The sequence below is a fragment of the Lampetra planeri genome, chromosome 1 (assembly GCF_965212315.1).
Source record: "Lampetra planeri chromosome 1, kcLamPlan1.2.h2, whole genome shotgun sequence".
Lineage (NCBI taxonomy): Eukaryota > Metazoa > Chordata > Hyperoartia > Petromyzontiformes > Petromyzontidae > Lampetra > Lampetra planeri.
Genome location: NC_136107.1, coordinates 12751468 through 12766183, shown reverse-complemented (window position 1 = coordinate 12766183; position 14716 = coordinate 12751468). Strand labels below are relative to the sequence as shown.

Genomic DNA, 14716 nt, shown 5'->3' with positions numbered 1-14716 from the left:
GGGGGGAGCACGTCTGGTGCTCAACCAAAGGCCACCAGGGGGCCGCCAAGTCGCCCGTGGGCATTGCAATGAAGATAACACCGATTTAAAGGCAACATTTTTGCCCCAGGTCTGGTAACAACAATTAAAGTGTCTCAACCGCGCCTCCCAAGTGGCTGGATCCCAACGCAAATTCCCTGCCACATTCCCCACGCTGCCGTGAATCCGACCTCAATTCCCAGAGGTCCCCCACCCACTCCTCAACACCCACAACCTCTCACCCTCAACTGCCCGGATATTTGCTGCCACCGATGTCAGAATTAGATTGTTCAACAACTAAAAAACATTTGATCGGAGAAGGAATCCGATGAGATATGAAGCTCTTTTTCACGGATGTCCTGTATGGGCTGGTCAGCAAAGGTACAACAGCAAACACAAAAGGAATTCAAAAGAGAGAAAATGGTAAGCAAATCAGTAAACATAATTAGTTCATAATCAACGTTTTTGGGTTAGATCTGTTATTTATAAATGTGTCGTAATCCTCCACCACACGACACGGCCAATCAGCAAAAAAGTATCACTTTGACAAAAGACAAATAGTTCACTGTTTTAGCCCACCGGTGTGTTGAAGCGTGAAACCACAACATTTACAATCAGTGAACTATTTGTCTTTTGTCAACGTGACACTTTTTTGCTGATTGGCCGTGTCGGGTGGTGGAGGGTTACAACACATTTATAAATAACGCGATCTAACCCAAAAACGTTGATTATGAATAATATTGGTTGCAAAAGCCTACGTGTTAAACTAACATAATTAGTTGATTATATAAGTCCGATTAAGATTGGGCAAGGCAGTTAAAACAACAACAGCACAGTCCCAGCCCCTCAACGAGATAACACACAGCAGTACCTCAATTAAGCGACACAATTTAGGTTTGAGTTCCTGGGGTCATTTTACGCCTTGCCGCATTAATGTCGAGCAATCGAATGATCAAAATGTCAATGACCAATGCCTTCTGGCCGTGAACGAATACGCCAACTGCAATAGGCATCTAGGTCTAGCCCCCCCCCCCCCCCCGTGTCTATGCATTGGTGGTTCAGTGGTAGAATTCTCGGGGTCATTTTACGCCTTGCCGCATTAATGTCGAGCAATTGAATGACCAAAATGTCAGTGATCAATGCCTTCTGGCTGTGAACGAATACGCCAACTCAATAGGCATCTAGGTCCAGGCACCCCCTCCCCGTGTCTATGCATTGGTGGTTCAGTGGTAGAATTCTCGCCTGCCACGCGGGAGGCCCGGGTTCGATTCCCGGCCAATGCAACGTTTTTTTAAATAAATATTTTATATTTTTAATTATTAGACAATTACCCAACGTCCTGGATGTTCGCTCGAGTGTCACGGACGAGTCGTCGTATACCGCTGCGATTAACAGGCATAATAATACAACGTGAAATCGCTTTGCCTGTGCTCGCGCTGCGTTGTGTAAAACAAACTAAAATATTTAAAAATATATTTTTTTAAACACGCTTTAATGAAATGTACTGCCCGAGCTGCCCCCCCTTTTCCCCTATCGCCCCTCCTCTCCTTCCACATCCCCCGCCCCTGGGCGTGGCTCCCGAGGCTTGCCGTGACGTCAGAGACCGTGGTGATTTACAGGCAACGTGAGTTGAGCGTCGACAATTAGAGACGTAAAAAAGATCGTTTAAAAATATTTTTTTTACATTTTCAATGACAGAATATAGTATTGTCATCAGTATGACATAGCTATACGAAGTTTGCAGTCGATACGACATTGGGAATACGGTTGAAATTGAGTTACAAGATTTTTGGATACAACACATACAGTAGGTTAAATAAAAGCGTGTTAAAAGTTAAAAAATATATGTTTTGGATTTTTTTTTTATAATAGAATATCGTGTTGTCATCAGTATGACATACCTATACGAAGTTTGCAGTCGATAGCACATTGGGAAGTGTGTAAAAATTGAGTTGCAATATTTATTTTTTGAGGATACAACAGACGAAGTGAGTTAAATAAAAGCGTGTAAATAAAAGCGTGTAAAAAAACAGGTTCCTTCGGAGTGGGCAGGTAGGAACTTGGTTGGACAGCGCATTCGTGCACGACAGACAAATATGCACGACAGACAAATAATCCCTGGTGGGCAGTGTGGAACCTGTTGTTCCTACCTGTATAAAAGATAACTTGACTTGAGGTAGCCAGCCCCCTTAACTGTCGGCCCCTCCCCCTTGCTTAGGCCCCTCCCCTTACCCCCCTCCCTTAGGCCCCTCCCCTGACCCCCCTCCCTCCCTCCCTCAAGCCCCTCCGCTGACCCCCCTCCCTTAGGCCCCTCCCCTGACCAGCCCCTTATATCCTTAGGCCCCTCCCCTGACCACCACCCATATCCTTAGGCCCTTCCCCCTGACCCCCCTTCCCTTAGGCCCCTCCCCTGACCACCCCCCCTCATATCCTTAGGCCCCTCCCCTGACCCCCCCCCCCCTCAAGCCCCTCCGCTGACCCCCCTCCCTTAGGCCCCTCCCCTGACCACCCCCTTATATCCTTAGGCCCCTTCCCTGACTACCCCCCATATCCTTAGGCCCTTCCCCTGACCCCCCTTCCCTTAGGCCCCTCCCCTGACCACCCCCCCTCTTATCCTTAGGCCCCTCCCCTGACCCCCCCCCCCCTCAAGCCCCTCCGCTGACCCCCCTCCCTTAGGCCCCTCCCCTGACCACCCGCTTATATCTTTAGGCCCCTCCCCTGACCCCCCCCCCTCAAGCCCCTCCGCTGACCCCCCTCCCTTAGGCCCCTCCCCTGACCACCCCCTTATATCCTTAGGCCCCTCCCCTGACCCTCCTCCCTTAGGCACCTCCCCTCTCCGTACCCGGCAGTAGGTCTCCACCAATCAGAGAGCTGTTTGTATTATATATTTATTTATGCACGACATTCAGTCACACAGACAAATAATCCCTGGTGGGCAGTGTGGAACCTGTTGTTCCTACCTGTATAAAAAAAGGCCTTCTTTGGTAAACTTGGCCCTTCCCCACAGCCTCCTCGGCCGCCCTTTGCTGCCCCCTACCGACGGACTCGTTCAAGTCTGGGCACGACGAAGCGCAACTCCGACTGCCATAAACCACGTTACAGAGGAGGGCGTTTTACAAAAGCCAGGAGGATGGCAGCGGCGGCGCAACGAAAGGGTCGCACTCTTCACCATCTCCTGTTATTAATGATTTGCCTTTCGCCGAAGGTAGGTCTGAAACGATGCCCTCTTTACGCCTTCACCGGCATAAATGACACAAATCGAACGCGCGACATGCCTTGAACCCACCACACACGACGACAACGCGCATTTAAATCCCCGTGACAAGTCACAAGTTGCTGTGGGTGAGCAAGAGCCGTGGGCACGGTGACACCACGCATATTGTACCGTGGCCAATGCTGACTTTACAAGCAAACAATTCACGCTGTTAATAATGCTGTCTGCGGTTTGTGTTGATTGTATTAACCAACGCAGAACGTGAATATAGATAAATGTACATCGGAGGACAGATACCAGTAATCATTCCCAACAACAGAGTGCGTCTCCACTGAACGACAGGACACGGATTTCGTGTTAAACGCCGTGAATTGTTGTTTCTGCTGCTGCTGCCAAGCAGGCCACGTGTGCCCATCGACAGTCGTTTGGGATCGACCGTGGCAGAGACTGCTTCGTCAAGGATGGAGAACCCTTTCGCTACATTGCCGGCAGCCTGCACTATTCCCGGGTGCCCCGCGTCTACTGGAAGGACCGCTTGCTCAAGATGTATACAACTGGCCTCAATGCTGTCCAAACGTTAGTTTCGCTTTCGTTATTCCATAACGGAGTTTGGTTTTTTGGTGAAAAAATGGGTTAAACGCATTGTCACAGAATTGAAGACAATCCTTCACCATCCTATTTACTCTTAGAAATGTTAGCTAGACGTGTGCTCCACTGATATAGCAGTACGTTTATCTGAAATAGGCCTTTTTACAATTAAGAAAGTTTAATGCGAGCAACAGATGTAACCGAGGAGTGGTTGCATGCGCGACTAATGCAGTCCATGTTTCGTGTTAAAAATATATATCTAAACTGCTCCACTGCCACAAAAAATGTAATCCACATCTGCTCTCGTACTGTACTCAACAACGAGAAAGTATACCGTGTTACAGAAAACACAAGAGACCGAACGATACATGGTCAAGTCAACACACAGTGCGGTGTCTGTGCCAACACTGCCATCCTGAGCACGACACAGGTATGTGCCGTGGAACTACCATGAGACCAAGCCTGGCGTGTTTGAGTTCTCCGGAGAGAAGGACCTGGAGGCATTCATCCGGACAGTGAAAGAGACCGGACTGCTACTCATCCTGCGACCAGGGCCATATATCTGCGCTGAGTGGGACATGGTGTGTGGCATGTCTATGTGCTACATCACAATCCTGGGTTCTATTTTCCCACCGGTCGTTGTTCCTGCTAGATTTATTTTAAATCCAGTTCAATGTGTTACGTGTAATATTAACCATAATTTCCGTCCTATGGAGGGGAGGAAAATAGTTTACTAATAAATAAGCTATTGTGTACATGAAAAATGTAACCTGTGCAAACATACTTTTAAATGAAAACCAATGCGGAGTTAGTAATTTAATTAAATGGCAGGATTGTGTTCCTGAATCTTTGCAAACGTGTCACTTATTCAGGGTGGCCTGCCAGCCTGGCTTATACAGAAACGAGGCATTGTTCTACGCTCCTCTGACAAAGGTGATCTATCAAAGCCTGCACATGTGCTTTAAGATCTCTGCTCAGTACTGTATATGTATTTAACATTGTTTTTCATGAACTCCTGCTAACGTCTATTTTTCAAATGAAATGTTTTATCACAGAATACCTCAAGGCCGTGGATAGCTGGATGAGTGTCCTGTTGCCCAAAGTAAAGTCATGGCTTTACCAGAATGGAGGACCAATCATCACTATTCAGGTACAATCAACCTGTCGTAATATACACGTTGCTGTCTAAAATCGGAATACGGTCTGAACTGTTCGTGTTTGACATGACAGGTGGAGAATGAGTATGGGTCATTTGGTTGCGACATGGAGTACATGCGGCACCTCACAGAGGTGTTCCGCTCTAAACTGGGCAGGGACGTTGTGCTCTTCACCACGGACGAACCCTCGCTACACTCGCAGTCATGTGGCTCCCTCCAAGACCTCTATAGCACCATTGACTTTGGCATCGGTATGTGGCATGCAGGTAGCCCGACACTTCAGATGTGCCCTGTGGATACACATCACAAGATGCTGCAACAGATGTTTTAAATTAGTTGTAAAAATTTGTGTTTATTAAATGCTGTTTCAAAATCATTGTAACCGAATCTTGTCTGAAATGTGATTGCATGTATAATCGAATATATATCTCCAGGTTCGGTTGCAATGTTTACTGCACCTGGCAGAGACAATATAGTTGATTGCTGGATCTATACCATTCTAGAGTCTGTAATGTAGGAGTTAATATGGTATTGTTGGCTCATAAGACCCTGTGAAAATCACATATTTGTGGTGAAATGTATCACAAACCATGAGAGTACTATTTGTTTTTTTCGGTAGTCACGAGAGTACTATATATGTTTTGTGTATCAACAGAAACCAACATAACCCAGGCATTTGAAATGCAACGGAAGTTTGAACCCAATGGTCCTTTGGTAAGTATAAATATTTAAAAGGTCCAAATAAAATGCGTAAAAAGTAATTAATTCAAATAAAATCCAAATTATTTTCAAAGAACAACTTATTTTTATTTAGACAAGATTATATTTTGCCAATGGTGGTCATCCTCATGAGCATATAATCTATATTAGCAGCCATCCCATATCAGTCCTATCCATCAGCCAAGTTCTAACCGGATCTAACTGGTTCAAACCGGTTCCGACCGGTTCAACACGGATCAAACTGATCCACGTGCCATCTTTTGTCTCAGTGTAATTCCTAGCTATGCCGATGTCCATGTCTCGTTGCATATTTTAATTTTTTTTATAACTTACTTGTCAGCGTCCATGTTTATGATCAATTTCATAAGCAACAAAATGCATTCGTGTAATTTGCGAGGAACTGGGTGTAGTTGAAGGCATCGTGTCATCGCTAATCATTTGGAAATGAGTATTATACTATATCACCCTAAGCTATTACTGCCACATCCTTACGATTGTGTTACCAAATTATGTAATTAATGCTTTCAAGCTGTGAAGCATAACAATAGCCATGTGATCATGGTTCAGTTCAGTTTATTTTGAAGTCGGGTTTCATCAATAAAAAACGTTGTTGTGACAGACATAACACATAAGAAAAAAATAAATGAATAATGCAAATGAATAACACAAATTTAAGAAATAATATTTTAAATGTAAAAAATTATATTTTTAAAGTTTTAGCCAATGAAGGAATAAAAACGTGCACGATTAGACATAAAAAGTGCCAGTGGTAAAACACACCGTTTCCAATAAAAAAATATATAAATGCGCCATCAATCAACAATGACATTTCACCGAGCAAAACACAGCATCATTAAAAAAGAGTAGTGCTGACAAGGCACAAGACAAAGGTCACAAGCAAACGATGTCCACACATCGTCTAGTTATTTATACAGTGGCAGCAATGCAGGAATTCACTGGAAATTAGTGATTTAAAGTGACTCGATGATGGTAGTGAATGTAGATCTAATCTTGTGGCAATATTATTAAAAAAACAAGGGACAGTTGCTGTTAAAGCCCATTCACCGAAACTTGATCTACATCTCGGAACATTCAACAGAAAGAATAATGAACTCCTTAGGTTTGATCTGCCTTGCCGCGGTGTCAACAGATCCAACAAATATTGTGCTGATTTGCCACTAAAGATATAAACACGGCCTGGTGAATCGTTCTGCTGTCATGGATGGATGTTAGATGAGCTGTTTATACAGGTCGCAATGATGGGTCTTATAGGGTGCATCTAGAGCAAATCTTAGAGCAGAATGATATATAGGGTTAAGCTTGTTTAACGTTGAACTGGAAGCAGAATGGTAAACAACGTCGCAGTAATTAAATAAACACAGTATGGTAGAATCTTGATTTGAAGCTTTCGTGACTGCAGGAATCCATACTCTTTGGCTCTTTCGGTAAAGTCACTTAGGTAGAAAAATAATAAAATAAAATAAAACAAAAAATTATATATCACGACGTTTCGATCGCAAGACAAGCGGTCGTCCTCAGGCGAAAAAAATAATCCAGCAGTGGAACTGCTGAACCAGCGAGAGAGCTGTTACAACAAGAGGTTATTTATGTCGCCACATATTATTTTTTTCTGCCTGAGGACGACCGCTTGTGTTGCGATGGAAACGTGATTTATTTTATTTTATTATTAAATCCTTTATATTAAGTTCACTTGCTTGCGCGCTTACGACCGTGCAAATCTTTCGGTCGTTTTTTAACCCACTTCCCGTGATCAAATCGAGCTGACATTTTGCACACAGACTCGTTGTGCGTGACAATTTATTTTCGTGAAAATGTTTTCACTTTTTAGGAAAAAAAAAATTCATATTTAATTTAAAATACCAATGTGATAAAAATGAAACTCTTACTCAAGAAAAACACAAATGAATAATAAAATAAAACCGATGCCACGCATATAAAGGATTTATAGTGAAAAACTTTGTTTTTACGGGTTAATTTTTTTTCTACCTACGTGTCTTTACCGAAAGAACCAAAGAGTACAGTATGGTAGCCTGAATCAACCCTAGATGAAGCTTAGCTGGGAAACAGTTGATGTGTCTATAAAAAAGCCAGTTTTGTTTTGCATTTCTCCCAGTGTGGTCAATGTGATCCTTGAAAATAAGTTTTGAGTTTATGATGACCCGAAGGTTAGCTTTTCAACCAGTCAACTCTATAATCGGAAAATCGTAGGGTTTGAAGTATTTAATAAAATGATATGTTCTACTGGATCAAATGTTTTGGATAGATCTAGGAATATGCAGGCGCAGTATTTTTTTCTTTTCAGATTATTGAAAACTAAATTTAGGGTGTCCATAAAAGTGGACTTTGTGCTATATTGTTTACGGACGCCTGATTGCTTTGGACGTAACAGCTTACCTTCTATCTTGATTTGAAAGAAAGTAACTTATTTGGGTGTGCTAATCCAACCAATTCACATGTTAATGGATAAAGGCTGGAGTTTACAACGGACAGCTTAGCTTAACTATAACATGTGCTCAGGACCACAACTGCAAGGTGGGTAGGAAGCACACATCTTAATTACTGTCGAATTACCATAGCTACATCACTACAAAGGCATATATTACTGTACACGATTATTATTCCCAGCATTCTATGGAGCGACTGGCTCCCATCATATTAGTGTGGAAGTTCCACTCCTGACTCTGTAGATGGAAATCAGCACGACGCTCTGCTCACCTGAATGAAGACATCTTTTGACTTTAACTTTGAATCCCAGCATAAAAATATCCTCCAAGCCCTGCTTATATTTATAAACTTAAAGCTGAAACTTGTTTGTTGTAGAGCACATTAACATAGCTTTACATTTGTTGCAAATGTACGTAATTCATTAAATTACTGTAATAAGCCCTTACAAATCTGTACATGATTTTCAAAACAAAAAGGTGAACTCGGAATTTTACACTGGCTGGCTGGACTACTGGGGATACGCGCATTCCACCAGAGACAGCAGCCTGGTGGCATCAGCACTGGACCAGATGTTGTCCCTGGGGGCGAGCGTTAACATGTGAGGACGCATCACACACACTGCGAATCACTGCACCCTTCATGCACATCGCGTGCACTACTCCTGGGGTTAGTTTCTAATGTCTAATTCATATATTTTAAAGCTACAAATTCAAGGTGTTTGTTAAATAAAATGAAACTTTGTTGTTCACTGATGTCAACATTTGCTCATGCAGGAATTAGGAATTTAGAATAAACATGTACTTTACCCGACTAGAAACATATGGATAAACTTTATGCAAAATACAATGTATGTATTTCATATGTGATATGTGAAATATCATAGTTGATTGCAATTATTCGCAATAGAATTGTATGCCGAAATAAATTAGAAAAAGCCATAACCCTCTCTCTTCCATCAGGTATATGTTTGAAGGAGGCACAAATTTTGGCTATTGGAGTGGTGAGTATTAAACAGGAAGGAATTAATGTAATTTGAACCACATGGTAAGCAACCAAGACAGCTTCAGAGATTCAACCAGAGGTTATATTAAATCATCAACTAGAATACTGATATACACTTATCAAAAAACATACCTGTCCCATGATTAAATTTTTATATTGATAAGATGTGCATTGCACAGAGAATAAATGTTGTGTTGTAATCGGGGACCTAACGTCATTCCCTTGCAGGTGGGGACTTTAACGTATCGTTCCTGCCCGTCCCGACGAGTTATGATTATGATGCGCCACTCTCGGAGGCTGGAGACCCCACGGAGAAGCTTTACAAAATCCGTGATGTTATACGCAAGGTAGACAATGGGTGGGCTCTGACCCAACTTCACATTTCACAAAACCCAATATTAACTCAAACGTAGTCATGAAACCAATCACATAATAGCTACAACTCAGAGGTAGATTCAATTAACATTGTAAACTAGCAAAGAACGGAAAAGGATTTTGTGAGCAACAAACTGGTTGCAACACTCGTATCAGATTGCGATTATGGTAGGCTGGCTGCCAGAAAAAAAACATTCAGCCAAAGCATGCAAATATTTGAAAAACACCATTCTCCCATCTACTCACTCCTTAACTCTGCGAGTGTTTGATCATATTCTAGTTATGTCTGTGTCAATTTTTGTGTATTCTTTATTTATTTAATGAATGGCACCTGTTTAAAGTAATTTAAATAGCACTGTAGTCAGTGACTCCTCTGAAATCACTTGATAGATGTAACATAACTTCATAACTTCACTGCAATGAAGATGCGTTGTTACTTGTCTGTGTGTGCAGTATGCAGATATACCGGCGGGTCCGATGCCACCACCAACGCCAAAATATGCATATGGATATGTGCACATGACCCCGGTACTTTATTTACGATAGTCTGATTGAACAATATATTTACTTATATTTATATACATGGACAACAATGTACATGGCTAACAGTATGATATTCAAGAAATATCAACAACATGTGAAGAACACATTTTTTGACACAGTATATGATTATGCTTTAAATTGCGATATGTATGCATTTATAAGACTTGTGAATGTTTCTTTCCTGCCCAGTATAAGAAACTTACAGAGTTGCTGGAAATTTTAGCCCCTTATGGGCCCGTCAAGAGCAAGCACCCCCTGAGCTTCGAGGAGATGAAACAGGTAGACAAATCTGTTAAGCTCTGGACCACTAACCTATAGATTCATATTTGTTTGACTCATACCAGCTTTTTCATGTATTTCACACAGGCAGTGACAGTATTTTAATTACAAAAAAAAGCCTTCTGCAATTTCCACATGTACAGATCGTGCAAATGTGGTAGGCATTTTAATGACTGGCTGGGGAATGCCTGCTTTATGTTCAATTGCATTTCTAAATAGGCAAAAGGAACAGTGTTTACATTTTTATGTACATTTAAAATCTATTTGTCATATACTAGGATAGTGAAAAAAAACGTTCTGATTATAGTTGCTTAATTTCCAGCTGTTTATGATATTCCTGACATCAGTGTGGTTGTGTGTTTATTGTGAATGAATATATGCAGCACCATGGATTCATGCTTTACAGAACCAAGCTTCCAAAAAACTATTCTAATCCAGCACAGCTCCGTCCTCCACCAAACGGGCTAAATGACCGTGCATATGTCTCCATAAATGGGGTTTGTAATGCAATTCATACTATTTAGTGACTTATGATTATCTTCTTCACCTGAAGATGGCTGCTTGCGTTGTAGCCGAAACGTCGTGAGAATTATTTTATTATGTTTTACTTTTATTATTTTATTACTTCCCTTCTACGTGACTTTACCGAAATAACCAAGAAGATGAATCCCTGCAGTCACGAAAGCTTTAAATCGAAAAATATTATGATTATGTTTTATGGATATCGCTTTTGAGCTGGCAACGTGTTTATGGCAAGAAAAAAATACATTGTATTAAAACCTGGCTCTAAAGCAAAGCCAGTATTATGCTTTCAAAAGTGCACCATACAAGTGTATGTTTAAACAAACCAGCTGTGGAGCTGTAGACTGGGCTGTCTCTTCCAGGTGGTGCAGGGGGTGCTGGACCGGGATAGGAGGAGGTCTGTGTCTATAGAGGGCAATGTTGGAGAATGGCTGGATGTCCTGGTGGAGAACATGGGCAGAATCAGTTTTGGAAAACACCTTGGTGAAAGAAAAGTACGCACTTTACTTGAATATAATTGTTCTAAGAGTATAAGTAGACAGATGACCGATGTGTATAACTAGATAGTTGACTAAATGCGGCTTTTAACTTTTTGTTAACCACAGCCCATACTTTGCTCAAGTTCACTCACTTGAGAGGTAAACCATGCATTTAGTTTTTCTATGTTTTTAAAGGGAGCACATTTATTAGATTATATCTATGAGTGTACTTCTGAAATTAAATCAATCAGCACACATATCTCTCAGAACAATTTATAAAGGACGACCAATTTACAGTACATCTTCAGGAAAGTTCATATGGTCAAACATTTTTTGGCATTGACATCAGATTAGAAGTAGGTGATAGTTGTTTTATGTATCTAATGCTGGAAACCACAGAATGATTACTCAATCTTTCAAGATACTGTTGAAATCTTACGTGGGATGTTTGTAATTATTGGACCTAATAGTGCAGTTTTTCTGGGTTTTACTATTTATAATGTGTTGCCTTTTACTATGCACTTCAGCATTAATCCTAACCAAGAGGTGTTCTCTGCAGGGCCTTCTCTCTGGTTTGATCCTTGATGGTGAAGTCTTGACTGACTGGATGATCTACTCTCTGGACATTGATTCGGTGATAGCAGAGGGTTTACTGCCCTCGAGTTTCCACTCTTCTGTTAAGATGAAACGACTGGACCAAGCAGGAATGGCTGCTCCAACGTTTTACCACGGCTCCTTCTCAATCCCACCTGATATCCCTAGCTTTCCCTGGGACACCTTTCTCAAGATGTATGGATGGACAAAGGTAGAACATTTAAGTATAAACATATAATCATCAGCTATACGTTAACCAAAAAAATATTCTAAGTTTATGTATAATATTTTAGGGATCATATTTGTAAATGCACAGAAATGACTTGCGATTTGTGCATGAGTTGTCATGAGGACAGATGTCATCAGGACATTCAGTAAATTATAGACACATGGGAGCACGGTAAGATGTCGTCTTTTTTTGTAATCACTGATGTAAACTGTTCTCGATATTCACGAATAATTTCACTTCGGTTGGCAGGGCCAGGTGTGGCTGAATGGCTTTAACCTGGGTCGATACTGGCCAAGACAAGGGCCCCAGATGACCCTCTATGTGCCCGCCAGCGTGATCTCCGCATCGCAGCCCAACAATGTGACCGTGCTGGAGCTGGAGGGAGTGTCCTGCTTGGGCCACGAGTCTGCTGGATGCAGCTACCTCGTGCAGTTTCTGGACAGGCCCATCCTTAATGGAACATTCAGATGATAAGTTGTCCAAATAAATGTTTTGTTAATTCAGTAAAACAATTGTTTTTATTTAATGAATTAGTCTATATCTAGAGATAAAAAGATGTATTTTCGTTTAGCAACGTAAAGTCAGAGAAATCAGTGTCTCCCTGTTCAAGCATGTTCTTCTTTTTTCTTAGGTTTTTTCGGTAAAGTCACGTAGGTCAAAATTAATGAAAATAAAATAAAAAACAAAAATCACGACGTTTCGGAGGCAACACAAGTCTCCGTCATCAGGTGGGACCGTCACAGCCAGATTAGCTGCATCAAGTGAGGCAATGATTCAAGATGTAATCCCTTAAAAGCGAGTTGAGGGGGGGAGGAGAGGGAGGGGGGAGCTCATCAGACTATGGTAGCCAATGAATGGAACGTATCGGGAGGGAGGGGGGGTGAGCGACGGCGTGGAAGCGATTGTGCGCAAGCGGCCAATTACAGCACACGCCAACACAATGGACAGAGAGGGGGAGGGGAGGTCTGATAGAACGAAGATGCCCATGTTTAACCAATGCTGGCTGAACAATGAAGAGAGTACTGTTAAAAAATAAAAATAACTGGGGATATTAACACTCGGTAAAGTAAAGTAAAATAGTGCCTGTCAGATAAGATGGTCCAAAAAATTTGTAATTAAGTCTTTTTTGCGTGGTTGATAACATCTTTCCAATGATTACTAAGTTTGTACCCATCATCGCGGTTGAAATTATGTCTGTGTTTGTATATTTGTATGGCTTCGTGTACAAACCTTTGATGGTAGCCGGGAGGTTTGCAGAGAACCTTGGTCTCGGAAAAGACAATTTCATGAGAGCCCACCGAGTTGTAGCAATGATCGGCAACGGCAGAAGAATCAGTTCTGCCGTGTTTCAGATCTGACTTGTGCTCGCGGACACGATCAGAAACATGACGTTTCGTTTCTCCAATGTAGCAATCACCACAAATGCAACTCAATTTGTAGACTCCAGGATACTGTAAGTCAGGAACGACATCCTTCACAGATGGAATCAGATCACGGATTTTATGCACTGTACTGAATCGGACTTGGATCTTATGTTTGTTTAGAATTTTGGAGATCTTTTTGGTCACGCCAGCTATGTATGGTAACGTGATGGTTTTGGTCGGAGTTTCATGTGGCTGTTTCTGTGTGGTGGGAGAAACAGCTTGGCGGATAGTACGGTCAGAGTATCCGTTCATCCTGAGGGCCCGGTGTACAAAATTCATTAATTTTGACCTACGTGACTTTACCGAAAAAACCTAAGAAGATGATTCCTTGCAGTCACGAAAGCTTCAAATCTAGAATTCATGTTCTTCTTTGTTGGTGGCCTTGAACCATTGGTGGAAATTCTACATTTCTATCGTGGAGCCCAGTCTAGGAGAGAAATGCAACTGACTTTGCACACAGTCGTAGGTGATTATAGTTTTGCTAATGCTTTCTGGAAAAAAAGGTACGTATGTTACCTTTGAATTATACAATTTATAATATACAGCACTGCAATTGTTTTTAGAAAATTTACCAGAAAACTTCTGTTCATTTTAATTACATTCGAACAAAACCAAGATTACAGTTATTAGGAAGTGCTTCTTGAGCAAGTTGTGGTACGATACTATGTAAGAGTAAAACAGTAAATGTTATGTTTATAATGGTCCCCTTTCTGTATGCCATTATTCAGATGCTCATGACCTTTATACAGTCATAATCCTATTTGTGAGAACAGCAGAACACTGGAAAAGTCAGGACGTATGAGGTACAGGCTTCACTGTACGATGCAAAGCTGACATCCCCAGGATATAGCCTACTAAACACATCACAGCATCCATTATGCAGTAAACAGTATTATTAATATGAGATTAAGGTAGCCAACATAGTATACAACTTGACAAGAGTGCTATAAAGCAGTGAACCATTGATCTTATTCGTGATTGTTAATTGTGAAATTTAAAACAGATCCTGTGTTGGGGCACATTCACCAAGTGATTGCTCAATCAGATTTCGCCAACTTTGTGAAAATAATCTCAAAGCAGCCTTTTTATCCGGATAATCTCAAAGC

The 14716-nt window shown here is 41.6% G+C and overlaps 1 protein-coding gene and 1 non-coding gene across 2 annotated transcripts; both read left to right on the top strand.

Moving 5' to 3' along the window:
• Positions 1 to 1230: 1230 nt before the first annotated feature.
• TRNAG-GCC (transfer RNA glycine (anticodon GCC)) lies at positions 1231 to 1301 on the top strand. The gene has a single exon. It is a non-coding gene; the product is annotated as a tRNA-Gly (tRNA).
• A 1628-nt stretch (positions 1302 to 2929) lies between these two features.
• On the top strand, positions 2930 to 12881 carry LOC144718162 (beta-galactosidase-like). Its single transcript, XM_078593891.1, has 16 exons — positions 2930 to 3223; positions 3633 to 3808; positions 4251 to 4401; positions 4693 to 4753; positions 4876 to 4970; positions 5051 to 5228; positions 5633 to 5691; positions 8640 to 8761; positions 9123 to 9163; positions 9394 to 9512; positions 9994 to 10068; positions 10273 to 10362; positions 10746 to 10859; positions 11247 to 11378; positions 11923 to 12168; positions 12436 to 12881. Exons 1-16 carry the CDS (start codon positions 3149 to 3151, stop codon positions 12655 to 12657), a joined length of 1956 nt encoding a protein of 651 aa, XP_078450017.1. The 5' UTR covers positions 2930 to 3148; the 3' UTR covers positions 12658 to 12881.
• The last annotated feature ends 1835 nt before the right edge of the window (positions 12882 to 14716 follow it).

Excerpts from the sequence above, each read along its gene's own strand:
- LOC144718162 (XM_078593891.1), top strand. The coding sequence starts at position 3,149 with ATGGCAGCGGCGGCGCAACGAAAGGGTCGCACTCTTCACCATCTCCTG. Across the intron at positions 3,809-4,250 it reads GGCCTCAATGCTGTCCAAAC|GTATGTGCCGTGGAACTACC; the intron begins GTTAGTTTCGCT and ends AGCACGACACAG. Across the intron at positions 10,069-10,272 it reads GATATGTGCACATGACCCCG|TATAAGAAACTTACAGAGTT; the intron begins GTACTTTATTTA and ends TTTCCTGCCCAG.